This window comes from Laccaria bicolor, genomic scaffold (assembly GCF_000143565.1).
Source record: "Laccaria bicolor S238N-H82 LACBIscaffold_4 genomic scaffold, whole genome shotgun sequence".
Taxonomy (NCBI): Eukaryota; Fungi; Basidiomycota; class Agaricomycetes; order Agaricales; family Hydnangiaceae; genus Laccaria; species Laccaria bicolor.
Window position 1 is genome coordinate 801,902 of NW_001889875.1, and position 27,553 is coordinate 829,454.

At 45.9% G+C, this 27,553-nt stretch overlaps 17 protein-coding genes across 17 annotated transcripts; 9 read left to right on the plus strand and 8 right to left on the minus strand.

Annotated features, from left to right (window-relative positions):
- Positions 1 to 198: 198 nt before the first annotated feature.
- On the minus strand, positions 199 to 1,331 carry LACBIDRAFT_323301 (uncharacterized protein; the record flags this gene model as incomplete). Its single annotated transcript, XM_001876896.1, has 2 exons — positions 199 to 1,117; positions 1,240 to 1,331. 2 exons carry the CDS (start codon positions 1,329 to 1,331, stop codon positions 199 to 201), a joined length of 1,011 nt encoding a protein of 336 aa, XP_001876931.1.
- Positions 1,332 to 1,984: 653 nt separating this feature from the next.
- On the plus strand, positions 1,985 to 3,234 carry LACBIDRAFT_323302 (uncharacterized protein; the record flags this gene model as incomplete). The annotated part of the gene is made up of 7 exons (XM_001876432.1): positions 1,985 to 2,035; positions 2,146 to 2,280; positions 2,349 to 2,628; positions 2,809 to 2,829; positions 2,928 to 3,001; positions 3,052 to 3,124; positions 3,206 to 3,234. 7 exons carry the CDS (start codon positions 1,985 to 1,987, stop codon positions 3,232 to 3,234), a joined length of 663 nt encoding a protein of 220 aa, XP_001876467.1.
- Positions 3,235 to 3,337: 103 nt separating this feature from the next.
- On the minus strand, positions 3,338 to 3,799 carry LACBIDRAFT_311339 (uncharacterized protein; the record flags this gene model as incomplete). Its single annotated transcript, XM_001876897.1, has 1 exon — positions 3,338 to 3,799. One exon carries the CDS (start codon positions 3,797 to 3,799, stop codon positions 3,338 to 3,340), a length of 462 nt encoding a protein of 153 aa, XP_001876932.1.
- Positions 3,800 to 4,501: 702 nt separating this feature from the next.
- Positions 4,502 to 6,065, plus strand: LACBIDRAFT_292706 (uncharacterized protein; the record flags this gene model as incomplete). Its single annotated transcript, XM_001876433.1, has 2 exons — positions 4,502 to 6,010; positions 6,056 to 6,065. The coding sequence occupies exons 1-2, from the start codon at positions 4,506 to 4,508 to the stop codon at positions 6,063 to 6,065; spliced, it is 1,515 nt and encodes a 504-aa protein (XP_001876468.1). The 5' UTR covers positions 4,502 to 4,505.
- Positions 6,066 to 6,848: 783 nt separating this feature from the next.
- LACBIDRAFT_323304 (uncharacterized protein) lies at positions 6,849 to 8,532 on the plus strand (the record flags this gene model as incomplete). Its single annotated transcript, XM_001876434.1, has 7 exons — positions 6,849 to 6,967; positions 7,092 to 7,218; positions 7,273 to 7,282; positions 7,534 to 7,969; positions 8,093 to 8,223; positions 8,396 to 8,451; positions 8,494 to 8,532. 7 exons carry the CDS (start codon positions 6,849 to 6,851, stop codon positions 8,530 to 8,532), a joined length of 918 nt encoding a protein of 305 aa, XP_001876469.1.
- A 211-nt stretch (positions 8,533 to 8,743) lies between these two features.
- On the minus strand, positions 8,744 to 9,085 carry LACBIDRAFT_311342 (uncharacterized protein; the record flags this gene model as incomplete). Its single annotated transcript, XM_001876898.1, has 2 exons — positions 8,744 to 8,904; positions 8,959 to 9,085. The coding sequence occupies 2 exons, from the start codon at positions 9,083 to 9,085 to the stop codon at positions 8,744 to 8,746; spliced, it is 288 nt and encodes a 95-aa protein (XP_001876933.1).
- A 2,567-nt stretch (positions 9,086 to 11,652) lies between these two features.
- Positions 11,653 to 12,170, plus strand: LACBIDRAFT_323305 (uncharacterized protein; the record flags this gene model as incomplete). The annotated part of the gene is made up of 3 exons (XM_001876435.1): positions 11,653 to 11,694; positions 11,764 to 11,783; positions 11,828 to 12,170. The coding sequence occupies 3 exons, from the start codon at positions 11,653 to 11,655 to the stop codon at positions 12,168 to 12,170; spliced, it is 405 nt and encodes a 134-aa protein (XP_001876470.1).
- Positions 12,171 to 13,045: 875 nt separating this feature from the next.
- Positions 13,046 to 14,345, minus strand: LACBIDRAFT_311344 (uncharacterized protein; the record flags this gene model as incomplete). The annotated part of the gene is made up of 2 exons (XM_001876899.1): positions 13,046 to 13,051; positions 13,101 to 14,345. 2 exons carry the CDS (start codon positions 14,343 to 14,345, stop codon positions 13,046 to 13,048), a joined length of 1,251 nt encoding a protein of 416 aa, XP_001876934.1.
- Positions 14,346 to 14,671: 326 nt separating this feature from the next.
- Positions 14,672 to 15,358, minus strand: LACBIDRAFT_323307 (uncharacterized protein; the record flags this gene model as incomplete). Its single annotated transcript, XM_001876900.1, has 3 exons — positions 14,672 to 14,986; positions 15,021 to 15,174; positions 15,219 to 15,358. The coding sequence occupies 3 exons, from the start codon at positions 15,356 to 15,358 to the stop codon at positions 14,672 to 14,674; spliced, it is 609 nt and encodes a 202-aa protein (XP_001876935.1).
- Positions 15,359 to 15,995: 637 nt separating this feature from the next.
- Positions 15,996 to 17,802, plus strand: LACBIDRAFT_323308 (uncharacterized protein; the record flags this gene model as incomplete). Its single annotated transcript, XM_001876436.1, has 8 exons — positions 15,996 to 16,023; positions 16,192 to 16,239; positions 16,413 to 16,462; positions 16,612 to 17,086; positions 17,195 to 17,262; positions 17,316 to 17,477; positions 17,531 to 17,704; positions 17,755 to 17,802. The coding sequence occupies 8 exons, from the start codon at positions 15,996 to 15,998 to the stop codon at positions 17,800 to 17,802; spliced, it is 1,053 nt and encodes a 350-aa protein (XP_001876471.1).
- Positions 17,803 to 19,235: 1,433 nt separating this feature from the next.
- Positions 19,236 to 19,975, plus strand: LACBIDRAFT_311349 (uncharacterized protein; the record flags this gene model as incomplete). The annotated part of the gene is made up of 4 exons (XM_001876437.1): positions 19,236 to 19,286; positions 19,339 to 19,386; positions 19,430 to 19,775; positions 19,836 to 19,975. 4 exons carry the CDS (start codon positions 19,236 to 19,238, stop codon positions 19,973 to 19,975), a joined length of 585 nt encoding a protein of 194 aa, XP_001876472.1.
- A 63-nt stretch (positions 19,976 to 20,038) lies between these two features.
- LACBIDRAFT_311350 (uncharacterized protein) lies at positions 20,039 to 20,323 on the plus strand (the record flags this gene model as incomplete). The annotated part of the gene is made up of 1 exon (XM_001876438.1): positions 20,039 to 20,323. The coding sequence occupies one exon, from the start codon at positions 20,039 to 20,041 to the stop codon at positions 20,321 to 20,323; it is 285 nt and encodes a 94-aa protein (XP_001876473.1).
- A 1,501-nt stretch (positions 20,324 to 21,824) lies between these two features.
- LACBIDRAFT_311351 (uncharacterized protein) lies at positions 21,825 to 22,435 on the minus strand. Its single transcript, XM_001876901.1, has 3 exons — positions 22,196 to 22,435; positions 22,030 to 22,150; positions 21,825 to 21,964 (listed from the first exon to the last, which is right to left on the minus strand). Exons 2-3 carry the CDS (start codon positions 22,120 to 22,122, stop codon positions 21,845 to 21,847), a joined length of 213 nt encoding a protein of 70 aa, XP_001876936.1. The 5' UTR covers positions 22,123 to 22,150; positions 22,196 to 22,435; the 3' UTR covers positions 21,825 to 21,844.
- Positions 22,436 to 23,444: 1,009 nt separating this feature from the next.
- Positions 23,445 to 24,982, plus strand: LACBIDRAFT_311353 (uncharacterized protein; the record flags this gene model as incomplete). Its single annotated transcript, XM_001876439.1, has 4 exons — positions 23,445 to 23,505; positions 23,557 to 24,065; positions 24,459 to 24,461; positions 24,890 to 24,982. The coding sequence occupies 4 exons, from the start codon at positions 23,445 to 23,447 to the stop codon at positions 24,980 to 24,982; spliced, it is 666 nt and encodes a 221-aa protein (XP_001876474.1).
- Positions 24,983 to 25,135: 153 nt separating this feature from the next.
- On the plus strand, positions 25,136 to 25,438 carry LACBIDRAFT_311354 (uncharacterized protein; the record flags this gene model as incomplete). Its single annotated transcript, XM_001876440.1, has 1 exon — positions 25,136 to 25,438. The coding sequence occupies one exon, from the start codon at positions 25,136 to 25,138 to the stop codon at positions 25,436 to 25,438; it is 303 nt and encodes a 100-aa protein (XP_001876475.1).
- Positions 25,439 to 25,502: 64 nt separating this feature from the next.
- LACBIDRAFT_323311 (uncharacterized protein) lies at positions 25,503 to 26,052 on the minus strand (the record flags this gene model as incomplete). The annotated part of the gene is made up of 4 exons (XM_001876902.1): positions 25,503 to 25,563; positions 25,604 to 25,623; positions 25,691 to 25,849; positions 25,870 to 26,052. 4 exons carry the CDS (start codon positions 26,050 to 26,052, stop codon positions 25,503 to 25,505), a joined length of 423 nt encoding a protein of 140 aa, XP_001876937.1.
- Positions 26,053 to 26,286: 234 nt separating this feature from the next.
- LACBIDRAFT_311355 (uncharacterized protein) lies at positions 26,287 to 26,807 on the minus strand (the record flags this gene model as incomplete). Its single annotated transcript, XM_001876903.1, has 2 exons — positions 26,287 to 26,607; positions 26,661 to 26,807. 2 exons carry the CDS (start codon positions 26,805 to 26,807, stop codon positions 26,287 to 26,289), a joined length of 468 nt encoding a protein of 155 aa, XP_001876938.1.
- Between the last annotated feature and the right edge of the window lie 746 nt (positions 26,808 to 27,553).

The window sequence follows — 27,553 nt, forward strand, 5'->3', positions numbered from 1 at the left end:
GTCAATAGATGATCTATCATTCAAATCTCTTTGATAGGTGCTCGACATCTACAAGCTACAAGTGGGGTAATTTATGTGGGAGATGTCCGGCACGCAATCTGCCAGCCCTTCCTGTTGTCATATCTTTGGTATTCAAGAAAACGAGAGGCGACCTCGATCGATCAACGATAAGTAAATAAGTGAGAATGCCGTGAGTAATTACCCTGACCTGGGCCATATTACCCGTGCCAGCTCCGTGTATACAAAGATCGGGAAAGCAATCGATACACAAATTAGCATCGGAATACCAACCAAAAACGTTACAGTTCCCGCTAACAAGAATGCCCCGGGACCGAGTCCTATGAGAAGGCCGCTTATGAGGACCGCGAGGTACACGACGAAGGGAATCGACGCGAATGATAAGAAGGCGGTCAGGACTTCAACCACACGTTGGACGACGTCCGGTAATTTATACTTGAGGTCAAGCAGCGGGAAAGCCAACGCTCTTGCCCCAGAGATGAGGGAGTGGGGAGAAGTGACGGGGGTAGAGGAGGTTTGAGTAATGGACGTGGTAGTCTCATGTGATTTGACACTGTCGAGGATCTTGCTGTAGGAAACTGTTGTGATGACTGCGATGGCATTGACCCCACCTTTCCGAAGCTCATGAAGCGCCTTGGCGAGAGCGTATATGATAATTTCGACGATTTGGCAGTCATGTACGGAATCCAAGAGGAAGACGATAGGTAAAGTGGGGGGAAGGAATTTGATGGCGTTAAGAAGTGGACGAACGATAAGTTTCTGGAATTGGTTCTGGAGTGACTGTTCGGGGATATCAGGCTCCGCATAATAAGCGCCCAGTATTTCGACTTTAAGTTCCTCTGGGCAGTGAGGAGAGACAACGAGCTGATAGGCTAGACTGGGGACTACGCGATTCCCTTGTGCAGGCCAGAAAGAGAGGATAAGGCGAAAGAAGACGCTTGTGAGCAAGACATCCTTAGCCTGGAAGTGCCTTGCTACGCTTTCTCCAGTCAACCGAACCGAAGATGGGTTCACGCTATGCATCAAAAATATGCGTTTTTCGTCCACATTGTTGGGTGAGACGAGGTTGTCGAAAGACTTGGCGGGCAATTCTATCGGCCTGCTGACAGATTCTTCAACGGAGTTGAAACTGATCCCTGATGCAGCCGCGTCTTTCAACTTGCCACGTACTGTTACAGTAAATTCAACTTAAAAGCCATTTCGTTTCTTAACTTCTACTACTTGCCTTCATCGAGTGTCTGCTTCCGTCCGCCAGAGTTGTCGACGAAGTAGCAGCCCTGAACGACAAAGTTTCGAGCTCGATCGAAGGTCATAGTAGGGGGGAGGCACCGAATACAAGGGGAGAGGGGCTGGGGCCTTATATCCAGCAATGCCACTTCAATGAGGATGATTCCTATAGGCCCACGTTCACTGCGGGCGCCAATGTTCAGTGACACACCAGAATGCAAAGCAAAAGGGTTCCTAATACGGAAATGTACGTCAGAGAAGTACTTATGTAGGTGCAGGAAAATTAGAAAAACGCACTGCTGGCGTTACAGCATGATATGATATCCACTGGCAGTGGGCTGTGTTTCGCTGGGCCAAAATTAACGATACGTATGTAGTCGTTTGGTGAGCCAGACTCAAGGATACTCAAGGATAGTTGGTGGTCACTAGATCCTCAGCGAGCAGAAGACCAAGGAACATTACGCCTGCATGATGGTAGAGTCAAATAACGTCGGTGTGTGGCATGCTGACCGGAGAGATTGCACGTACAATGGACGTGAGTACACGATCGTCTCACTCTTCGCCGTGCCGCCATCATTCATAAAGACTCTGGGTAGCTCTTTGCGGTTTCATGCATCCCGCTGTAAGCACCACTGGCAGCAGCGCGTGGAAGGACTCCAGTGGAGTTGGTGAACTTGTCACGTCACGCTTCACGATCGTAACGCGACGCGCCTCTCGGCCCCTATTAATTGCCCCCACCATGCCCATCATCGATACAAGGCCCGGCGTCTACACCAAAGACAAAAAACCCGTCCGTCTTTGTCGTTGGCGCGACTGCCCACTCCAAGAAGGCGGCTATGAGGGTGTCAAGATAAAAATGTGTGCCCGATGCCACTTTGTTCGATATTGCGTTAGTACTAGATACGTTATTACTACCTCCCAACTTTGACTCATGTGCGAATTGAAAAGAGCAAAGAATGTCAGAAGAGTGATTGGAAGCTTCATAAACAAGGGTGTCGTACCCCTCGATTCGTTGATATTGGATCATGGGTAAAGGTCGGTACTAGCTATTTTCGACTTGCATGCCAATTCGCTCTTCAGACCTCGTCTCACTCAATATTCAGGCCTACGAATGGCTAATCGAATGGGCAGCAAAAGAAGCCCTCCAAATCCACACCCACCCCGACAAAATCCTAACCCACTGTCTCGTAATCAACGTCTTCGCAGTCGAACGCGTCGTCGGACCCATAGCCAGCCCATTCTTGATCGTCAACGCGCAAGTGTTGGATACTACGAAAGAAACGCTAACGCAAGAGAACGACGTCGAAGCGTCTTTGGCGATCAGGGAGAGTGGGGGGATAGGCCAAGCGCAGGTTCTTATAGAGTACCATACGCTTGGGGGTAGTATGTTGTTGAGGCCTGAGAGGCTAGAGTTTCGAGACAGGCCGTTGTCGAGATCTGAATTGGAGGGATACGAGCATTGTGAACGGTGGGAGGAGGTGTTGAAGGGGATTGGGAATGGGACGATGATGTCATCTGAGATGAGGCCTAGGAGGGCTGAGCTTCATGAAGTGGATTGATTAGTCGATTTGACGGGTTTGCGTGGTATGTACGTGGTGTGCAAATACGTGACGAACAATTTCTAATCGAAGTCAAGAACATTGCAAACCAGTCTATTCCATTTGTATCTGATACTATTGGAGACAGGTCTACGCAACTGGCAGGCCTGGACATCCTTGCGCCTGGCGGCACTTTGGTGACGGTATTGGTTGAAAAGGTGAAGGCGCAAGACAAGACAATGATACATGGTTGACGGCCCCTCCGCAGGGTAAATCTAAATCTGCTGGGGACGCTCTACGGAAAAAGGCTGTCTGGCTGGCTGGAGGAAGGTGTAATTGGCGTAAGCCAGTCCTGAGATGTGTGGAAACTATCAGGTTGATGACATTCTGTGATAGCCCAACCGAGTTTATTTTATTCCCAGTGGTCTGGAGGCAATACCTGCAGGTTTGAAACAAATGGAGGGTCATTCAATTATGGTTTGATTTTGTATCATATTGCGCCTACCACTTTCCAAACCACGTCTCAAATGAGCAACAATTCCACTGTGATGTTGTCAGGCCTTTTCGTGTCCCATGAGCCATTTATGACCCCGGTCGGAAATAAAACCATTCGAAACAAGAGTTTCCACTGTTTCCCAGAATGTCGTCACACCTCGGGAGTCTCCTTGTGGCCAATCCGAGAAGTCTTCCATGCTTACGACCACAAGACGATGGTCATTCAGTGACCGGACCCCTTCGATGATACTGGGATAAACGAGAGATCCCGGTTGACTCAAAATCACAAAATAGCGTAGCTTTTTAGCGACTTTTTGGATTATCGAGACGTATCGCCAGGCTACCCGCGACACCGCAAAATGGGTCAAGTTCTGGAAGGCAATAAACGAGGCAAGGGGTGTGTGAGTGGCTGTCAGTGAACTAGTAGCCCTTAGATCGACTTCAATCAACCATTCGTAGATGTCCCAAGCAATATAAGAAAAGTTTGAAACAAGCACGATATGCGTCAACATGGCGAGCATTTCGATGGGAATATCAAAGGGATCATTGTAGGTTTTTTTTCTTGGTCTATTCGAGAATAACGCCAAGCGACGTAGGTGTGGAGAGTGAATGAAGGAAAGATATTGTGAGGGGTTCACCGCAGTGCCCCATGCTGAAAAGCTGACTATACCCCGGGAACACGCGGCAAAGATGGGTTTCGCGGATTCGAGAGACAAGTCGCCAGAGACTGCCAGCGCTCTGACGGTGGAATCAAGAAATGCAGAATCTTTCGTCCTGATTGATTGAAGAAGGGATGGCGTAACGCTCGAGTTGATAATTTCAATGCGTTCGTAAAGAATTGGTTCTATCCTGTGAAAGAGTTCAACGAAGAATTTTGAGGACGGCGGTGATGGGTAGCGACGGACCAGGTGTATACATGATGAGCGACTTGGATGAGGTTGAAGCCGGCTCCGCCGCTGTGGCCCCTTGCAGCCATCTCGAAGATTGGGCGCTGAATTTCGTAAGGCAGCTCATTCATGATCGTCAATTCGCAGGTGTTGAATACGAAAGCGGCGCTAATCACTGGGAAGCAGGCCGAGCTGAATAGGAGGGAAGTGCATTTTGATTTGACGTGTTTTGAAAACACGCGTTGTATGGACGTGGTGTACAAATAGATACAAAGCCTCGAGCAGTTCTTTATCCTGCTCTTCCGTCTTTTCTCTTTCCTTATCGTCTTCATCGTGCACCATGGTCTTTGGATTCTTTTCTCGTAAACCAGCGCAACCCCAAGCAAGCGTAGAGTCTATTCCGGCTGGTCCCCTTGACTCTGCTGCTGAGAATTCCCATCAACTCCATACACCGTCTCCGTCTATCGACTACCACCAGCTCCACCAACCTACTCCGCCACCAGTCCCCCCACCAGACACGCCCTCTCCTCCACCCGAACAACTCATCACAGACCCAACAGATCTCCTATCCCTCATCTCCTCCGTCCCCTCTCAAACTCTGCACGCGTTCACGCTTACCCACCTCCAGGACACACCACCTCCAGCGCTTACAGCACTCACGTCCTTCTTCTCCGCCCTCACGCCTCCGCCACGGTTACACTGCGTCCGATGCCATAAATCCTACTTTGAGCTCGAGAACACCGACCGATCGTGTCTAGTCCCTCACGACGATGACAGCGCCGTCGTCGACCGCGTGCGTTCCGGTATAGGCTCCAGTACAGAGTACGAAACGCTCTTTGGCTGCTGTTCCCGTACGGTAGAGGGAGACGGGGATATGGGCCCCCCTGATGGTTGGTGCTACGAGGGTAAACATACCGTCGACCCGAAACGCGCGCGCTTTCGCGCGGATTCGACACCGCATGACGATAAACTTACGACGTGTGCCCAAATGAGGTGTTTTGCGCCCCCGGCTACCGCGAAGCGGGCGAGGTCGACGAGGAAGAGGGCGAGGAAGGACGTGGAGGAGGGAGAGGAGGAGGAGGATAACGCGAGTGTTGGGTCGTCCGTGTCGAAGGGCGCCATATCGAGCAAGAGTAATCCCACCCGCGCGATCAAGAAACCTAGGAAAAATACGCAGACTAATAACCCACCGACGGATCCTGACGCGATGGACGTTGACGCCCCTTCTACTTCTATTTCTACTCCTGCACCCCGACCAAACACCCCACCCACTTCACCCCGTCGGAAACCCAGCACGCCCAAACCGAAATCATCAGCCTCGTCATCGTCCACACGCGTCCCTATCAACAAAAGCCCCCTCTCCGCGTCCTTCACCGCTGCTGCGTCGCCTACCCCTACTCCTTCCCGGCAGATTGTTTCCGTCGAGGTACCGCTTAAGACGCCTCATCAACGTATATCGAAAAAGAAAGTGTGCGAGAAGGAGGAAATGGAAGAGTCGTCTGGGGGTGAACAAGGGGGGAAGGCGGAGGAGGGGAAGGTGGTTTATGTGACGAAGAGCAAAAGCAAGGCTAGCCCGGCAGCACCGCTGACCCGGAAATCGTCCGTTGCGTCGTTGAAGCATAAGGCATCTGTAAAGTCGCCGTTGAAGCCTAGGTCGTCGACGGGGTCGTTGAAGCCAAAGTCGAAGTCTACCGCTATGCAGCCGCCCGATGTCGAGAAGGCGGAGGGAGAGGAGGGGAAACCGGTGTTGAGAACGCGGGCGTCTAGGAAGCAGCTTGCTGAAGTTGTTGATACGAGTGTAGATGGGGAGGGAGAGGTGTGGGCGAGGATGAGGACGCGCTCGGGGTGAGCTTGTCGTCGCGTTCTTATTTATTTTTTCTTTCTCCGTAGTAATGAATGAACGAAACCCAGGATAATTTATATACAGACGTATAAACGCTAGCATATGTATCACTCCCTCACATTCCTTCCTTTCTTGTCTTTTTTCCTTCCAAGTTCTCTAACTTGTTCTTATTTTGATAATGACTGGTTGCGGACAAGCAAAGTCATCTAATTTGGTAGCGCGGGAACGGCTCGATAAACTGCCACCAAACTTCGGGATCATGGCCAGCTTGTTGAAATACATCGAAAAACACACCTCCAAAGTTTTTCCCACGAGAAATTGGGTCCGCCAAATTTTTGCCTCATTTCAGGGTCCACCAAAACTTAGTGTTGTTGGCGAAACTTCGCCATCTCGCCTCGCCACCTGGCGATCGCCAGGTGGCGACCAAAAATTTCCAAAAGGAGATGGCGAGACCTGGCGAGCCCCAAAGCAGAATTTCAAATATACGGGGTCAGCGTACGGTAGCAGTACTGTACAATGTAGTCTACATTCCACGAAAACTCCTCTATACTAGGACCCCTGAAAGTAGTGTTGGATCCCTGATCCCAAAATCGTCAAATTTGACAATTTTCCTCTGGACAGAATTTCCCGATATTTCCCAAAAATCCTCCGGATATGGCATCAGGCATAGGATTTTCCTAAATTATATCCGGACATTACATCAGGCATAGGATATGCACATAGGCAAGGCTCCTGGCGCCCAAAGGTCTTAAATTCCAATGTAAGACTGTAATATCTAATCTTCCTCGTCATCTGTCCCCATTTCAATGTCGTTACCGCCCTTTTTCTTCCTCCCACTCAATGCTTGAACTGCCAACCAACCGCCAACTTTACCTCCCCTCGATGCAAGGCGAGAATTTTGAACAGTTTGTCATCTTGCTGGGTTATCGCTATCATCCCGCCATCATTTGTTGGGGTTGGTGAGTGGGTAAGGGTGAAGGGAAACTGTGACGATGAGAGGCCAAATCTTGAGATATACAGAGCTTGCCCTTGAGATTTCACACGAAAATGTAACCCATGCATGTGCTCGAATATCTGTACCAGCAAATTGAGGTGGATCCCATATGGGATACACTTTTCCTTTGCCAATCCATTCCAACTCATCCAGGGGTGCTGGATTGTCAAGATTAATGAACACTTGACTGGTTGTGTTTGTCATATCTTCGTTTGTGTACGTTGGATTGAAGTAATACACCTATTCAATTCCATCATGTGTTAATTAAAGTTGAACCAGGGTGCACACTCAAAAATGGGGGGACTACATTCATTTTGTCCATTTTCTATAGTTTTCTATCCGGACGTAGATCAGGCCCCCCATAGCTTAGGGGATTTTTATCCGGACATTGAACTCATGGATTTTCCAAAATTTCTTCAATTTTCCTCCAGATAGGCCTGAGGCCTGCCCAGATTTTTTTTCAAAATTTCCTCTGGATATGGATTAGGGATTTGACATGAATTTCAGGGGTCCTTCTATACTCTATGTCAGCCAATACCTGCAGTGGTCATGCCAGGGATGAATTTATACACAAGCATTTCAATGGAAGGAGAGACCCAAACAAAAAGGCCAAGCGATGGCTAATGACATGCAAGTACTGCCCCAGTGACGTGGCAAAGGAGATTGTCCACCGTGATTCATGCTGCTTGAAGCACATTGGAAAAACAAACAGAGAGGACAGTTGCAAAAATGTACCTGCAGAGGTCCGGTTGGAAGCAGCGTGCTTGTTGATGAGGAAGGGCGGAATTGAGGAGATCCAGGTTTCAGACGGGGAAAGTGATGTGGTAGAGATCGTGGACAGATCTGCTGAGAAGAAGAAGAAGGTTAATTCGGGAGAGGCAGTGGCAGTGAAACACCCAATTGAGGCATTTCTTGATCAGTCATTGAGTGTTGAGGAGATGGATAAAGCTAATCTACGCATACTGAGGTGTGTAACCTTTATTTTTCTACATTTAATGTAACAATAAACTCATAGGTTTTTGTACATGGAAACATTCCTTTTTCTGCAGCTGAAAACCCATTCTTCCTGAGATGGTTGCAATGCTAACAGCCATCTTATTTCCCTGCATCTCAATATGGAGCAACTTCTCCTGGCTGAAGAAGCACGTGCGTTTGCTGAGGATGTTCAGCGGCTGGAGGGACGGAATAATCTCACGTACTTGATGGATGGATGGGAAGACAGTCAGTGATGCAGCATCTACGGATGTATGATAGCAGAGGTGTCAGAGTTCCCCATGCATCAGGAAAAAAAGATTTAGCCAGTAGATGGTCGGTTAGATCAGTAGCCAACCGTACCTATTATTGTCATCAATAGCTTGGCGAAGTTCATCATCATGCTGATGGTTGTTGGTAGGCTGTCGGTCTGTCACAGTGTGCAATAAGCCCAACAAAGGTACCACCACATTCATCGTCAGCTCTGTAGCTGCTGTTACACGCTACAGTGGTTATTAGTGCTACCAGGCTCTTGTAGACAGTTTACTTATTCATTAGGTTTTCGTAGTCAATTAATGAAGCTTCTGAATCATTGTGATGGACATTTAATGACAGAAAAAATATCTACATCTCTGTAAGGATTGAAATAAAACTGGGTTGTGAGGTCAAGGAAGTTGTCAGTTGTCCAACTCCAGTCAATCTTTGCACCACACTTGCCCATTAAATGGCATCCCTGCACCAGTTGATCCACGGGGACAATTGCAGCGTTTCAGCGGGTGTAGCGAGTTGACCGTTTGATGATGTGCATCCCTGTATGGGGTTCAGGGGTGCCCAAAGGTGTAAACCATTCGATGTAAGCGAGGGGCTGGGGATAGGAGCCGAATTGTTCAGGAAGGGAGAAGATTGTGTGGACTTGGGCAGCACAAAGGCCTGAAACAGAACATAAGTTATTGGAGTACAGATGATGGATTGAGCTGAACATACCTGCGATACCACCCAGCGCTTGGTACTCCTTCATATCCTCTGCAACAAGGGCCATGTCAAAGGCTGCTGGTGCCCCTGCTTTCCTTCCCTTGGACTTGACAGCCGGAATCGCCCTGATGTGGTTCATGTGAATCTTCAATTCACTCAGCCTAGGCTGTACTAAAATACCAAAAAGCCCTGGGACCTGGCACAAATCCCTATAGCCCAGGAGCTGCCAACATCCACTAGGCCTGTTTTCCAAGAAATTCTGCCTTTAGGATATTTATTTTATTTCATTGTTCTGGCAATATATGTTGGGTTCCTAGGGGGAAAAAAAAATCGAAAATAGCTTGCTAATGTTTGAAATCTATGCTATTTTGGGATCCAGAATGTTTGTGATTTATCACAAATCTAAATATAGCTCAGCTATGTTTTATGATTGAAAAGTTTCAGAATTGTTATATCCTGGATCATTATTGATGATTGGTATGATTTCCTGTATTCTGTGTATGTTTTGTGCTATTTTGGGATCCAGAATGTTTGTGATTTACTACAAATCCAAATATAGCTCAGATATGTTTTATGATTGAAAATTCTCAGAAATGGTACATTCTGGATCAGTATTGATGACTGGAATGTTTTCCTGTATTCTGTGTATGTTTTTCTTGTCAAAAGAGCATCCAAATATGTTTTTTCTATGTCAAAATTCTTCTGAAAAAGCTACATTTCACCAGAATATTCCAATTGTGATAAATCTCATTTTTCTCCTTCAATCCTTGTGTTACAGATACTCAGAGCTGCCGGGTAATATAGAAACATATTTCCGATTTTTTCGAAAAATTTCCGCCTCAATCCGAGGTGCAGACATGATGGATGCGCAAGTCATGTTCTGGATGACCTTTTGTTCTTTGGGCTTCAGGTCAACAAATAACCATCAACAAAGGTGTTGCCACATAGATGCAAACAGCTCCCTCCATGTGCCTCGGTATTCATCCTTCACATTTAAATTTTATGAAAGATAAACATTTTAGTAGTTTACAAGTAGAACACAACCCAAATTTTCATTTTTCACATTCATGGCACCCTCGCAAGTGGATGGATGGCACATTGTGAACTTGGATGACGTGTTTGAAGCTGCAGACAAACAAATGCAAACTTCAGTTCTCATATGCCAAAAACAACTGAAATTGAGCAAAGAGAGGAAGGGAACACTGCACTGACAAAAATAAAATATCTCAGCATGCTTAATTTACAATTTTGGACCTGCCTCTCTATCAGAAGTTGGCTACAAGTTGTAGAGAAAGGAGTATCTCTGTGTTTGAATGTCAAAAACATATCATTTCAGCAACTTTTAAGCTAATATATGCCAGGTATAGCCTGCCAGCATTCAATGCATATGTAAAAGAGTATTAGGACAGGAAGTATCAAATTTTGAGTGAAATAACACACCTGAAAGTCTTGTTCCCATTTTTTGGTTTTTAGGAGGGTTTTTAAACATAGAATTGTGTTGGGAAACCTTTCTCTGCTTGCCTAAAATTCAGGGAATCAAATTCACCTGATCTCAGCTAAAGGTGGATGCCAGTATAATCTTTCTAAGCACTATATTCATTTTGATATTGAAGGATTTGTTGTGAAAGTCATGGAATAGAGTGCATTTCATCCGACTTTAACTATACTGTGTCCCCTAAAATCATCCAATGGCCATGGAAGTTACATAGATATCTTCAGAATGAAAACCCAAATGGATTCACAAATTTTCATGGAAATCAGAGCATTGTGTAGATACAGGTAATGGAAAGGTGAAGAGGGTCACAATAAAGCAACTGTAAGTGCCGGAATCTCATGTGTAGATTGAAATTCTTCCGACTTTTACTCCCTGCCCAGTAAATACATATTGCTACCTATCTCAGATGTTAGTACTACTCCTTAGAACCTTTAATTTCCTTTTTTCATATTTCTTTCCCCTCAATAACGAGTGCGCGAGCCAGTGCGCACAGCTCTTTCAGTGCTTGGAATTTTCCGAGCACTGTTGATGCGTGGTTTGGCATGCCATGTCTCCACCACTCTGTCCACCTTCCGTTCAGCAAATGCCTCGTCGTCGGTCCACTGCCACTCCACCAACCAATCATCCTCAAATTCAAGCTCTCGCTCGAGTCATCCTCTATCGAGCGACCACCCCTTGATGTTTGTGGAGAACCACCAGATTACGTTCGGGATTTTAGAGGGAAGGACTTGAGGATGTTCGCTACATGCGAACACTATACTGGTGAGATTATCTTACACAAATACCCCATCGTCTCTCATTGGGTCATCCAATCGCGCCACCAGAAGAAAATGGTTTACGTGTCACACCAACAGTCCATCCGGGTGTATCGACTTTCAGGACAACAACACCCATGACACCAACACTTGATGACAACGACGATTTACCATGCCACCCTCCATCACGGATCGCTCACCAGCGAACAACCACAGTCCCCAAGTGCCCACCACCCATGAATGGCGACAAGCGCCCACCATCACCACCACTCCACGAATGTCAACGTTGACTTCCAGGGCAATGCCCATGACACCAAGGCCCGACGACAATGACCATCGACTGTTACCACCGTCCACTACGGACCACCCACCAGTGAACAACAAGAGGCCACGAGTGCCCACCACCCACGGACGGCGATGAGTGCCCACCATCACCACCACTCCACTTGAACGACAATGGGGGACAAGAGCACATCACCAGCACCATCAACAGCCCAGGTGAGTTGATGTTAGCCCCTCCCCCCATTCCCATACTCATACTCATCCGAAGTGCCACGTTGCCAACAGCCACCTGGCAACCAAACAATGTACAATGACTCTTTCATCGTTCGGTGTCATCGGATCGACACAGCACGCCGACAGATGACCAACAAGACTTCGGACATCACAAGGACAGGTCACCAATGAAACAGGACAATGTCACCAGGGAACGACGATGCAATGACAACACGGAAACAGGCCAACCGCACCAGAACACCCTAGACAAACGACTTGACAACGTGGTAACGACCCAGGACAAAAACGACGCAACTATGACCCAGGACAAAAAGGATGCGACTATGACCCAGGATGACAACAACGTGACTACGAACCAGGACGACGACCACATGGCGATACGACCATCAAGAAGGATGGTAGGGTTTACACGCAGCAGCATGCGAAGGGGTGAAGGCGTATCCAGCGCGACAGGCTAGTATCCAGTGTGATATTCACACACGGTTCACTCGCCTCTGGTACCCTTTACGCGTGATGAGGACAGTGGTGAGGGAAGCGCGATGGTCCTCGATCCGGCCGTCAAGGCATTGTTGGAGGACGATGACTGAATTATCATGTAGCTGACACTGTCCTTCGATTTTCTTGTATAAAAACATTACATATGAGTCAATGTAACATTTAATCTACTTCTCCTGCTCTTATATTGGAAGGGTGGATTGGCCTGGGTGATTGGTAGCCACTTCAACCATTGTTTACATTTGTGTACCGAAGGCATCGTTCAAATCTGCATAGGAAAGTTATGTTGTCTTATTCACCAGGACAGTGCAAAAGACCAAAGTTATAGTACAGGAAAGAGAGGAAATGAATTTAGCTTGCCATATATACCATTTTGAGGAAAGCCTGGCAGACATGGAGGTGGCCGCACAGTATCAAATCCACCCAACACCACTGTTTACTATTGTGTACCAAAGGCGTCAAAAGGCCAACATCATCCGAAACAGGTTTGTCGAATCCAGCTATCATGGTTGCAATCGACGGAGGGAAACTATTCGGAAGTGTCAGAACATTATTAAAGATAGTGTTTAAAGGTTCAGTCCATAGTAAACACTAATTAAAGATATATTGGGTGAAGTTTCAGAGGTTCTTTCTAGAAAAAACAAAGCTGTAGAGCAGAAATATCTCCTCAGATTTAAAACTGTTCATTATTGACATATATTTAGACATAAAGAAGCAAGATCTATTATCGACTGAAATAAATATATCTACTGCAAAAACCTATGCTTAGGGCCAATGCATGGATGCACCCTCCCAGCAATGGACTTAGGTGGGTGGGTCTAGTCAATATGGTATATGGCTACAGCTAAGGGTGATTCACTGAGATATCAGTTGGGAGGGAGTGAGACAATGACCTGCTTGAAGAGGTCATATGTGTCATGAACATTCGGGGTGATGTTGCAGCGAGGAAGGTGTTCACGAAGGAAGGTGGTGAGTGCGGGTATGAAGTCAACAGCGCTGAAGTCGGAAGCTAACCGTGAGATAGGCACATTCTTGAAGGGTGCCTTCTTGGCAATTGTGTACGACGTTGTGGGCGCATCCAGGGTGGATGTGGGAACGTCCACACCAGTGTTATCATTGTCCTCTCCATCCACCCCATCATCTACCCCACTCTCACACAGCATGGCTTCAAGTCCACTCTCAAGCCACATCACATAGCCCTCCCGCATCCACATCACCTCTTGCCTTTGCAGCCACAGCACCATTTGCTCCGTCAGGTCTCGTTTGTTGCTAGTGCGATATGCCTCCTTTGCAAACTCGATGTGCAGGTGCTCGGGGGATTCAGAATTGTAGCTGTCTGTGGAACTGAGGGCACAGATGGCGTTGATGTAGTGAAGGATGGCATGGAGTTTGGGTATGTTGAAGTGTTCTCGAAAACCAAGGCGGATGAAGATTGCTTTGTGCTGATGAAATGTTTTCAGACAGTTTTCAAGTGTGTTGAGAGAGGTGGTGGTGTGGGATTGAAATTGAGAGTAGTAGATGAAATCAATGAGAGTGCATGCAACACTGAAGACCTCCCAGCTGACCGCACCAGCCAGAACACTGAGAAACACCTTCTGCATTTCTTTATGCTCAGTGCCGGTCCACTGTGACACACCCGAAATCCCTTTCTTGAAGTGACAAAGGCCAGGGCTTCCAGACATGGCTTTGAAGCATGCATCAAGCTCTTCCGCGCCGATAAGGGTTGTGCACCACTCGACAAGGTAGTCCTTGAATACACCCTTGTGAAGTTGGTGGAGGAGGTCAGGTGTGAAGCAGGAGAATATGTCGCAGTGGGGGAGATCAGCCCAGAATGGTGAGTACACAGTGCGCAATCCCTCGTCGTCAAACTCCTTTGTATCCTTACCTCTCTTGTGTTCATCTAGTATCTCCAACGTGGCCCTGACCTCTCGAAAAAGTGATTCGACCGGACTGCCGTGCTCATCTGAATCAACGAGACAGTGTGGGCACCTATTTTCTTTACAGCATGCAACCAGGCACTGCTCTGGATAGTCGGCGACGTACACAGCCAGGAGAGGGTGAACTCTCCGAACTTTACCATCTGTGCATACCATCTCAATGCCCTCTTTCCCAGCTGCTATGAGCCCTGCAACAATCATTGACATACACTTGTGGAAAAGGCAGTACCCATTCAAGGATCACATGGCCTCCAAATAACAATGAAGTTTGGCCACAGGGAGGTAGCCAATGAGAATTGTCACATGAGACGAGGTTTGTTTTCTTATGTCCTTTGAAATATTTCCGATGGTCAGGTAGACTGGCCAGGCTTTCTTATCACCTTGAAATTGCATGAGCTGGGTTTAAGGATGAGTGCTGCTATAGTTGTGCTGTCAGGTAATTTATTATTTTCTTCGTGCTAATCATACGGATCTGACTGATTTTATGAAGAACTTCTCACCTGGGTATTCCACCACCATTCGGCTGTCTACATCTCATCAAGAACCCTCTCCTTGCCCTCTTTATCCGAGAACACCTGTTCGGGAATGAACAACATGAATTTCTTGAAGGCCAGATTTCCCACAAGCTCCTTTACGCACTCCACTGGATCTCTCCACCACAGCTCCAGCTCCTCGACAAGTGGCTGACCATCATCTCTGATGAGGTCACCTTTGGCTCTCAAGATTTCACATTTCCAACTAGGGCCAGTGGGCAACACATCAACTTCCTTCAAGAACGTATAGTTGTTATGGAAAGAGAGGTTACTTCTCTCACGAACATAATCAATGTGAGGGTGAGCAAGCTAATAATCAATGTGTCTTGCTTCTTTTACTCACGATTGGCAGCTTCAAATATTCATCAGTTGAGGTTTGTCCCATATTGGCCATCAGCCACGTCGCCAGCTGCCACTCCTCCTTGCTTGCAAATGGCTCCCAAGGCTGCTTCCCATCAGCAGTCTGCTGCTCCAACAACATCTCAAACTTGGTTTTTCTGTTGCGAATAGGTGTTGCAACAGGACATGGGTAAGGCCTCACAAAACAGGTGTAGTGTGGCCTTGGTATGGCTGTGTCTTTGTCTTCAACTTCTTCAATGTGTGCGCGTTTACTTTGCGGCTGAACAGGAACTGAATCGATGGGAGGCATGAAATCATCTGCTGCCTGCATTCCAGTGTCATCGCTGTCATCGAGTATGTGAGGTGGTGGTGACTGTGACCGTTCTTTGCGTTTACGGCTATGAGGGCTGGGACTCCCATGAATCACAGTAAGTTGTTCATTGTATGCCTTTTTACAGGCTGGTGTCGATTGGATATGTTGATTGATGGCTTTCTGTGTAGGTTTTGGAGTGTAGCAATGAGGGCAGCGAACCGCAGGCATCGTTGGCTCGTCGACGAAGGTTACACAAAAATTCTGGACCTTGGTGTGGTAAGTTATCTGTATTGGTCATTGTCTCAACTGCTGATGAATGTATAGTCAGGTAAACGGCAGGTCTGACCTTTGGCCCACTCAGTTGTGCTGATGAATGTGAAGTCTGGGCTCGACAAAATTCAAAATGCTATTGGCCCATTCATTCTGCAGCCCCTTTCAGCCCCTTTCCAACTCTCTCCTCAACCATGACCAAGTCATGTCCTCAACGTGTTGTCGACGTGTTGTTGATGCATTAGTGTTTGTTGAATGTTTGGATTCTATCCATATAAAAGGTCGCCAAAATGCTTGTGAGTCCTTACTTCTCTCATTTTGAACGACATACTCCCATTTTACCTTACCTCACAGTGTTCACTATTCTCAAATCACACCATCTTCGTATCCTGAACAATGCCAACTGCTCGCAAGACTTATGCTGGTATGTTGTGTCATACAATGTCAGTGTGTGTCATACTTACCCAAGGTTCTTCTAGCTGTGGTGAAGACCACTGCCTCTACAGTGACACCCACCTCCCGTAGCCATGAAGAAGAAGATAATACCTCAATTACATCTACTAAACAACATGATCTAATACTTTATACCCAGATACTCACAATCACACTGGACGTACATCCTCCAACAAGGAGAATGCAGGTGTGTAATTGCTTACTAACTTCCCTCCTCATCTAATTTGCCTCCCTTCAGCTGTAACTGCTGATAAACGAGCTAGTGAAGGTCATGTACGTAAACCTTCTGAGAAGGTAGCCAAACAACGTAGTTATCTCTACTTATGGCACTAGGTATCTGTGACTAACTATGTTCTCAAGTGGCTGTCATGCAGGAGAAGGATCGCCTTGAAAAGGAAAAGGAAAAAAAAGTGAGAAGAGCAGAAGAAAAAGAAGGCACGCAAGGAGACCAGAGAGGCGGGGGAGCCTCACACTAGTGACGATGAGCTTGAAGAGCTGCCAGATGCCATGGTGAAAATTCATTAACTCTTTTATAATATCTAATCTAACACATTGTTAGTTCACTTCTCATACAGTCACATCAAAACTTGCAGAACTGGCTGCCTGTGCAAGCAGGATTCCACCAGCCCCTGTTCTGGTTCCTGCAACAGTTTCACATGGTCAATCCACCCAACGCCAACCACCTCCATCTCACCTCGAGTCTCCCTCGCACTCTCAGACACCCTCATGCTCCCAGTCGCACTCACACTTGGGCACCCCCTCACACTCATGCTTGGGCTCATACTCCCGCTCCCGCTCTCACCCTCCATCCCAATCCAACTCATGCTCCCTCTCTCGCACTGCTACATCTGCACCAGGACTTCGCTCAGGTTCCCCGCAGTCCGGCAAAAAGCGTGCTCACTTGCTTGACAATGATGGTGATGAAGACGAGGAGGACGAGGAAGCTGATCATCACCATGATCTGACTCCGGCTGTTGTCCATGCTCAGAAACTCACCAATGACAATTCGCAACCCAAAGCTAGAGACTATGACAGTATAACCCAAGACACCATCCTCGCCACAGCAAGCTACTACCGCGTGTTTCTTTTCACGGAGAATGCTTTCCCCGACTCCACTACTGAACTACAATTTATCCGTTGAGCCTGGAAGCTTGCAAATGATGACTCAGGTATGGAGCACCTGATTCTTGATTCCGACATCGCAAAAATTGTAAGTTTCTCTCTCTATGCTTCATCAATAGTACATTAATTTTATTTTTTCAGATCAAGGCTCATGGATCTCAAGCCCGCGGCAAGGCCAAGTCCAAGACCCAGTCCTTGGTCGAAGTTCTTTACGGGTTCGATTCAGGTTGTGGCAAATCAGCGATAAAAAAAAACTGCGATAAGGCTGAATGCCTTAAGCTTGAAAAGGGCTTTGTTTACAAGGTAATGAATGTGCTCGCTACTTCCTCCACCTTTTTACGCTCTTTCTGTTCTAGGAACTCGAAGACCTCAATGATCCTGAGAGTCATCGCAAGGGGATGTACCAGCACCCCATCATTCAAAAAGCCATCAATTGCATGTGGTTCAAAAACCGACGTGACGAAGGAATTCTCTTTGAGACTTTTTTCAAAGGCATGCCCCTTCCAGCAATTGCGCTTCTCTTGACTGCAGTACATATTCTTTTTTATACTACACTATATTACTCAACCGGCCGGTCTAGATTGAAGCCAATATTGATGAATGGCTGACCGGAATTAGTAGTGTTTAAAGGTTCAGTTCAGTCCGGTTTTTTGCCCCGAAAACGCGCAACTGTGGACCGCAACCGGTCCAGGACCGACCCAGATATTGAGGGAACCGAACCGAACCACCTAGGACCGGTCTTTTGTGGTCCATGATACCGGTTCAGACCGATCCAGACCGGTTTTTTTGCGTATAATTTATTATACCAATATAAACCATTTGTATCTCAACCATTATTACTCTGAAAAATAAACAGGTTATATAAAATAGTAAAGCATATAAATACCCGTCATTCTACCAATTTTCAAGAGATTTAATGAAGATTTGACATAGCTATGACTGAAACTGAATTACATCTCCTAGAGACTTGGGTAAAATATGGATTTGGTTATATCTTTCTCAATTCTTAATCGTTTTTGATGAAACAAAAACCCAATAAAAGGCAATAAACGTGGTTACAAGGCTATGTAACGCACGTGACCGTTTAACCGGTTGCAACCGATTAAAACCGGTCTTTGAATGGTTTTAAAAGATTTTCGAAATGAGGCAACTGGCAACTGGACCAACCCCAAATTGGGGCAACTGCAACCGAAAAAAAGACCGGACCATGGTCCAGTTCAGTTCGGTCCACCGGCTTTTTGCGGTCCTATGGACTGAACCTTTAAACACTAGGAATTAGGGTCGCCACTTCCTTCTTTGCTGATGAATACCGGAACGTCTACACTTCACATTTAAAGTCTCTGGTGGGTTTTGCAGATTATAGCCGTGACCAGGGTATCGTCAAATGGCATCGGCAGCATTGGTACAACTATGGGCAGTAAAGAATTTTACTTTGTTCCATAATACTTGCTTGACTGACAATTCTTTTGCTTATGTCATAGTCAGCATGCTGGTGCACCTTCCGCCTCTCTCAAAGACATTCCTGCTATCCCCATCTCTGCCTTTGCGGCTGCTGTACAGGAGTACGAGGAGAACTCAGAGACGGACAATGATGGTGACATGCTTATTGATTAGTAGTCTCATCTTGTAATCCCCCGAGAGAGGAAATATATAGCTTTTCTGCATTCAATCCAAGCTGGTTCCTAATACCTATATGTGTTATGTCCTACAATACTGTCTATATCTGACTATGTATAACTACAAGACTTCCATATTATAATTCTATGGGGAGCTATGTCGTGAACAGGTAAAGGTACATATATAATTGTAGTGCTTTATAAACTAATGGTAATGCTACAGGGTCCTATATAAAGGGGGGGTTGCAAAAGTGCTACTGTAGCCATGTAAACTATACTGTGCTATGTTGCAACTGCTTTTTTTCCTGATGTGGTTCTTGGATTAGAAGAACTTACTGGCAGCCGGGGGACCACAGATAATCTCGTCGAAGTTGCCAATAAGGCCATTGCAAAGAAGAGCCTTGACCCAAAGGCAATCATTGCGGTTTGTACAGATAACCCAACCATGATGCTTGCCTTTCATCGAAAATGGACAAATCAGCACTCCTGGATTCTTGTGAGTCTATTTACTTTATTTTCAATTGGATTCTCAGGGAATTTTATTTTAGGCCATTCACTGCTTCATGCACAGTATCAACACGATTATTGGTAAAATCGTGAGCTACCCCTCGGTCAAAAAAAATTACTTCGAATTCACAGATCGTTTCCTTCTTCAATTCATCACACTACTGGGGAGGACAACTCGAGAAAATTTGCAAGGAGAATGGGGTAACCTGTGGTCTAAAAACAAACACAGAATCCCGCTTCTACGCCCTTATTCTCCAAGCCCTGAGTGTCCATGAACACAAGATTTCCTTGATGACTCTGTGTGTGCGAGATGATGAACAGCAGTCTCAGGGCAGCCTAACCGCAGTCTCAAAGGATGTTCTCGCCACAATTTTTGATGTCCAGCGGTGGCAACTAACTGACCAGCTGATCCGTGTCTGCAAGCCTTTAGTGGACATTATCGGCGATGTTGAATCTCGAGATGCGTCACTTGCCAATTGTATGCTCCAACTGATCTGGGCTCATTGACAAATCAAGAAATTACCTCACATTCCTGGAGACAATTCACACTTTCTGCGACATGCTCAAAAAATTGTGAATGCCCAGTTTCATGAAATAAACACCGACATTCATTGGCTTACCCTTTTTCTCCATCCTCTTTGCTGCAAACTCGTGATCTCTAACTCACCCCACTCTTGAAAACTCAACGATGCTTATAAAATCTCACTTGGGATTGCATTACTCTGGGGATGGACTAAGGAGATGGCAACGAAATTGGCTGCCGATGTCAAGGCTTATTTTCACGCACAGGCGCCGTTTCAGGGTGGGAAGGGTGATGGGAGAGACTGGTGGAAATCCCTCTTGGTAAATGTCACATCGGACCCTCTCAAAGCCATGGCTGTCAAATTGTTTAGTATTGTTCCCCATGCAGCAGAGGTCGAGCAGTTTTTTTCCAATCTAGGTGGTGTTCAGAGTGTCAAGCGCTTGCGTCTCATGGTTTCTCATATGGAAACATTGGGAATGCTTTGGAACCATTACACACATTAACTTCACGAGGCTGCGCTCACCGCCGGAAAATCAACGTGTCACAAACATGCTCATATGCACACCCAACCTGATGGTGGAATAGATGTAGGGCGGGCAGAAGATTTGGTAAAGGCATTCAATTGGACCCCACTCCCACCTAATTTCAATGCCGACCTCGAGGGCCTTGAAGAGTTGACCAAAGAAGAGCTTGACAAGGAATTGAAAAGATTGGATCACTTATGCCAATGGGGGAGGGAGATGGACTTGACGCGACAATTCCCATGGAAGAGGTTTTTGATACCTCCCATCTCAACAGCATCCAGGCAGGCAATGCACCACTCGCTATCAATGAGGAACTCAATCTACACATTGAAAATGCAGGTCCCCATGATAAATGGGATGCTGCTTTGTTAATGTGATCCCTTGGTGTTAGCTAGAGTTCTATAGTTTTTTTATTTTGTTGTAAATAACTCAGAACTACAATCCCTTGGTGTTAGTTAGAGTTCTGTAGTACTTTTATTTTGTTCTAAGCGACTCAGATCTCATAGAAATTGATTTTTTGCATCTCGCCAATCTCACCACCATTTGCCAGGTTCCCACACCAGCTGCCTCACCATGCCAGCGAATGGTGAATGCTTTGGGAGGTTTCGCCATCAACACTACCAAAACTACTCATATCTCATCAGTTGTGGGGTAAAATTCTTGGCAGTGATAGCAGTGACCTAACAGAAATTCTAACAAGAAGACTGACCACTTGTCAGGGACTCTGGAGGGGTTGGTGCAGAGACTGAATATGGTTGGTCACTAATCAATTACCATTTTTGGCAACTATTAATGAATTTATTTACCCGAAATGGAATGATAAAAGTTGCTGATTTTCATGGGATCATAACCCTTTCATCAAAAGGAGTCAATTGCACTATTTTTCATGATTTTTGGATGAAATTTAGAGGTCCGCCAATATTTTGAGGCAGAAAAACCTTATTTTGGTGATTTCTGAGGGATTGGCTTGATAGAATTTGATGAAAGTGGTATGGCTGGAAAGCTCTTGTGAATCTGTGTCAATTCCAACTATTTTGGGGGCTTTTTAAAAACATTAATTTTTTGATGACTTTGCTTGTCTGCAACTGTAGTACTTACTGTAGGACTAATTTATCCAGATAAACTTTTTACAGTCACAGACATTTGAGAAACACATTGTGTCAGAGTTATAATTAGATCACCCCAAAACTCTGACAACTTGATATATCAGCCAACCCAATCATTCCATTTGCAACCCCCTCCCATCCTCCAAAATGCTCATATGCCCCCTCCCTCCCCTCCTCCCTCTCAATCACTGATACAAATTAACCATATAAAAATTGAATGATGTTACCATCAGAAGAGTAGATTGTGGTTTCTGCAAGTCCATCGCATCAGCAATCAACTCTCTGGGAAAGCACTCCCAAATGACAACTGGCTCTATGCTCTAAAGAGGAGGAAAGATATTTCTTCACTTTGAAAAGGCAAGTGAAATGTAATAGAAGTACAAAATTTTCACTCTCATGACTGTGAGGAGCCGTCGTTCATCATGTGCATGCTGTACAACATCGCTTCATCTGCTGCACTTGGGGTAGTAAGATCGGGTTCTTTCTTGCACCATTTCCAATGTTTTTTCCAATCCTAGAAAGTAACAAAAAAAAATCCATGAGATGCTGAACAAGTAAGAGAGGATGAAGAGAGCTTGCTGCTTTTTGACATTCTCTACTGCAATATTGTGGTTTCCGGATACTTGCGCAGGAGCCTGCGCATTGAAGGAGCGACCCCTTAAGCTTCATCATTGAGCAGTGCGCACAAATTTGTGGCTTGTGCAGCTGATAACCTGTTGCCTCCTGAAAGGTTTGGTGGTGTGCAAGCTCCTCCCACAGCCCCTGGTCGTATGTGGGCTGGAACTCGGTGCTGATTTTCAAGCTAGTCTCCACCACAAAGTTGCACGTAAATGAGAAGTGACCCAGGCAGCAGCTTTGTGCTGCAAAGTGAAGGCCTGCAACCCAGCAGTGGAAGGCTCATTCATACCCTGCCAACTCTCACCCTGTGGGTCATCACAGCTTACAAAAAGGTAGCACACAAGGCTGGCTATGACACCCTTCTTCTTGGGTGGGAATGGTCCTTCGTAGACATGTCAGATCAGTGTCGGATCAGTTTGGCACCCTGCTGGACATCGACATCAGTGTCTACACCTGCCCATAACCTGTTGTGTGTCATCAGTGGGTAAGAAAGAGATACATTGAACATCTCACACCAGATGGCCAGTTCCAGCATGTCATCAACATTCCCCTGCAGAGCCCTGATTGTCACCAAGGCCGTTAGCCTCAGCCTCACCTGGCGATTGTGACAGCTCTTGGAGATGTCCCCCCAATTGGACGGGGTGTAGTTGAATTCCATCGGTTCATCTTGAGAGTTGACCACATAGGACTTGGTTGCTGGGGGGAAACAATTGGTGTAGCAGATAGCATACATACTTGCAGAATCATTCGAGCAACCATGCTTGAAAACTAGTTTTTCAGAGGTTATGTAGTTCAAGAAGGTGGAGTCTAGAACCATTGTAGGATTGGACTTTGATGGATAGAAGCAAACAAGGCGTGTGATGCATGACAGTGGAATAGGGAGTGGGGCATTCCCCCCAGAGAGGCATGTGAGCTATAGCTTAGTCAGCTAGTAGAGTAGAAGGGCATGCAGAGACAGCAATCACCACAACTTCACCACACATCTGCATCGTCAGAAGCACTAGAGCCCATTCCACCTGGTGATGAGAGCATGATCTGTTCTTTAACACACCTACTGCTTCCATTTGAAAACATCCTTCTATCACCGTCTTAAATCCACCATCTCACATCAACATCACACGTCAATGTCATACTGCCCAATGCCTCACATCCAATGTCCCACGTCCTAGAGACTGTGCCACAACAATCACACCCTCATCCAACACTTCATCAGGTGCATCGACACCATCTACCAAAAGCTCACTCACCCTATCACTGCCTGATTCAGCCTCTCCATTTGAGGACCCCTTTGAATTCACGCCAAACCCCAGTCGGATCTCTTGCAACAACACAATCAGTCTAACCTCGTCAAACCACCACAGGACCATCCGCCCATCATGGCAGCCCCAATCACCATCCATAGTTTTAGCAGTGAATCAGATGATGACATCCAATCTGGTGAGTTTTTGAAGACATTCCGTCACTTCATAATGTGGGCCCACATCTCAGATAACAACCTCATTATCAAATCCTTTGGAGACAACCTGAAGTTTGTGTCCCCTGTGGACAAATGGTTCAAGGAATTGACCAAGAAGACCATGTGGAAGGAGGTGGAAGCCGAGTCCTTGACTCGCTTCCTACCCATCGAGAAAGCCAAGAGGATGGAGACAGAATTGGAGAGGGAGTTGTGTGAGTTGAGGCTGAGAGTAGAGGATCTTGGGAAAAAGGAAAAGTATGTGGGCAAGGAGGTGTACACTCACGTTATCTTTGCAGAGAAAGCACTCAGCCTGGCAAAGCAAGCTGAGATCAGCAACAGCTCAAACTTGATTTGGAAGGTTCAAGATGAGCTTCCCGACATCATGCACCAGAAGGTCAAGGAGACCTATTCGACCTGGACTGAATTTTGTACAGCTATCAAGGAGGTGGAAATGGCTCGTATACAGGATGGGGTGAAGAAGCATCAGAAGGAGAAGGAGGAGAAGGAGAAGACAGAGGCGGCCATAGCAAGCCTACATAGTGTTCGCAGGTCTGGTTCAGTCCGGTTTTTTGCCCTGAAAACAGGCAACCGCAGACCGCAACTGGTCTAGGACCGACCCAGATATTGAGGGAACTGAACCAGACCACCTAGGACCGGTCTTTTGCGGTCCATGGACCGCGTTCAAACCGATTCAGACCGGTCTTTTTGCGTAAAATTTGTCATACCAATATAAACCATTTGTATCTCAATTATTATTACTCTAAAAAATAAACTGGTTATATATCATAGTATAACATATAAATACCCATCATTCCACGAAATTTAATGAAGGTTTGACATAGCTATGACTGAAACTGAATTACATCTCCTAAAGACTCAGGCAAAATGTAATGCAGCAACTGTAAATTATTTGATGCATACCATATATTGATAGATGGTGAGTATATTTTTATACTTAAAATGTCAATATCCAAAAATTGAATCAAGCAAAATGATGAAAGTTTGAGTGAGTTAGAATTAAAGTCATTCTGGTACAAGTTGCACAAACAAGTATTTGTGCCAAAATGGATTTAGTTATATCTTTCTCAGTTCTTAACCGTTTTTGATGAACTAAAAACCCAATTAAAGGTAATAGACGTGGTTACAAGGCTACATAACGCACATGACCGTTTAACCGGTTGCAACCGATTTAAACCGGTCTTTGAACAGTTTTAAAAGATTTTTGAAATGAGGCAACCGCAACCGGACCAACCCCAAATTTGGGCAACTGCAACCGAAAAAAAGACCGGACCATGGACCGGTTCAGTTCAGTCCACCAGTTTTTTTCGGTCCTATGGACAAGACCTGTAAACACTAAGCCTACAGTGCTTACACCTGCAGGGGCAACATCACCTATCAGCTGCACTCACGCCCTCAGTATTGAACGCCAGTCAAACCCAGCAGTCGTCAACCCTGTGAGGTCAACGTAACAATACCCCACAATCCAATTCAACCAACACGAACACATACACAAGCCCGTCAGGCAGCCAAGGCAACCTGCCCTGCCCGACTCCCTCGCCAATCACTGAAGCTGATCAAGGCACATTAATCTGCAGCCTGGCCCTCTACCCCATGCAACCCAACACCAAAGCAGGCATTGTAGCATGGCATGCCCAACTCAGGGAATGGAAGACAAATAATGGTGAAACTGCCAAGGTTACAGTAAACACCGGGTTTCCAGTACAACCTGGGGGTGCAGCCCCTGGTTCAGGAGAGTGCTACAGATGTGGAAGGGGAGGACATTGCAGCAACTGCAAGCCAGCGAAAAACCAATCTGCACAAAGAATTGATCTTGTAATTCATGATGTGGAGAGTTTTTATACATACTTTTCCAAAGGATTGTTGGGATCGTACAGCCCATTGTTTAATCCATAGTCCAGCTTATCCTCAAATCCAGGAGTAAACTGGCATCAAAGGAGGGTCCACACTATCTCAGGCTTTATGTTAGACTTTCCGAAACACCAGTGATGCTGTAAGGTGTCTCATAACGAAGGGTAAAGCTGGTGACGAATGTTGGTGTGTATGTTGGTGACAACGTACATTTCCCATCTGGGGTCACTCTGTGTAATAAGAGGAGAGCCTAGAAAGAGTTAACTATATTGCAAACCAAACTTGAGAATCTCGCACCTCCTTTTTTCGTGCAGCTTCAAGATAATAGCTGCCTATGAGTTGTGGGTTACAATTCAACCACGAAACCTTGAGCCACTGCAACTCGCCAGGATATGGGTCAAATCCCAGGTGCAGCCATAAACCAAACTGCTTCCATTTAGTGTTCGCAGGTCCAGTCTACAGGACTGAAAATATACATAGGACTGAACTGGACTGAACCACAGTCCAGTCTTTTCCAGTTGCCAGTTGCCCACATTTGTGATCAGTCCAGTTGCCAGTTGCCATGTTTTTGTAAATATATAAAAACCGAAAAAGACCGGTTTAGACCGGTTGCAACCGGTCTTTCGTCTCATCACATATTGTACCTTACTCGTGCACATTTTACTTAATTTTCGGTCCCTGAATCATCAAAAACGGTCAAGAATTGGTTGAGATATGGCCAAAAACATTTTTATACGCAATTTGAATGTATGTTCTCTCCGTTTTCACCATATCTCAGTCAAATCTTGACCGATTCGCTTCAAATCTTGGCCAGCGTACGGAGAATTAAATTATCTATCTACGCATGCTATGTACGTGAGGTAACATTTAATATATCTGGCACAATAAATTTTTCAACAAAAGACCGGTCGCAACCGGTCTGGACCGGTTTTTTTTGCGTTGTGGACCGAAAAAGACCGGTCCAAAGCGGTCCGGTTGCGGTCCCTCAATATTTGGATCGGTCTAGACCGGTTGCGGTTGCCAGTTGCGTCGTTTTGAGGTAAAAAACTGGACTTAACTGGACCTGCGAACACTACTTCCATTTGTCGTGCTGGTCGCACAACCAGATATCCATCACCCTGGCTGACCAGAACCTTTTCCGATGGAAGCACTTCCGTTTGCAAAAGTTGATGGCTTCTGGCACCATGAGGTTGAGATATGCCAAAACCATTTTCCTAGATGAAAGCAAAGAATAAGTCAACCCAAGATGAAAGAACAACAGACATACTTGGAAACTTTCAGATGGTAGTCTTGACACAGTGTCACCACCAGTTGCCATGCGCCCATAGTGGGAAAACAATCCTTCACCTCCTTCACAAAAGGAGCAATCGTGTGGAAGGTATGCTTTTGCTGTTGAGTACCCAGAAGGCCCCATTCCTTTCAATGCCACTCCAAGGAACGTTTGCTAAATCAATATTAAGTCCCAACTGTCGTACGACATAAATACAAAGACTACTTCACCTGAACCCAAAGCTTGCACTATCAAAGTGATCACAGGCATGTTCAACAATCTTTTCATCACTCAGGCCAAGACGCCAGTAGTACAGCACCATGGGAAATAGATCTTCATCCAAGGCTATAGAGAACTGAGAAATGAAATGGAAAAAGACAACAGGCAATGTACGAGTGGGTTTGCACTGATTGGAATGGCATTGGGTCTTCCTCAGAAGGGGATCATCTGAGTTGGTCCTCAAGCTATTCATTCTTTGTATTGTGAAGAGGAGGTGGCAATTGGAACACCAGTCAAACTCTCCCCACACTTAGAGTTGAATTTGCATTCAACCGTTCAAGGATATATTGCACCCACAATTTAATCAACTATTTCTTTATTCTACACATTATAATTCTATATTATTATTAACCAGCATGACATCAGCATTGAACAAACAATGGCATCTATTCGAAAACCGAAGCTGGCGGAAGACTGTTTCCATAAGCTCACATGCAACTTCAAATCATGAGACCCTCAGGAATGATTGGCACTTAAGTACAATGAGCGGCTAGCGAAGATGGGGCTTCTGTCATTGAAGAATGTGTGTGGAATGAAATAACATGGTCTGGTGAAGATCTTTTGATGATTCTTGGTCTGGTTGGAGCAGGTTCGAAGTGTTGAACATTGGA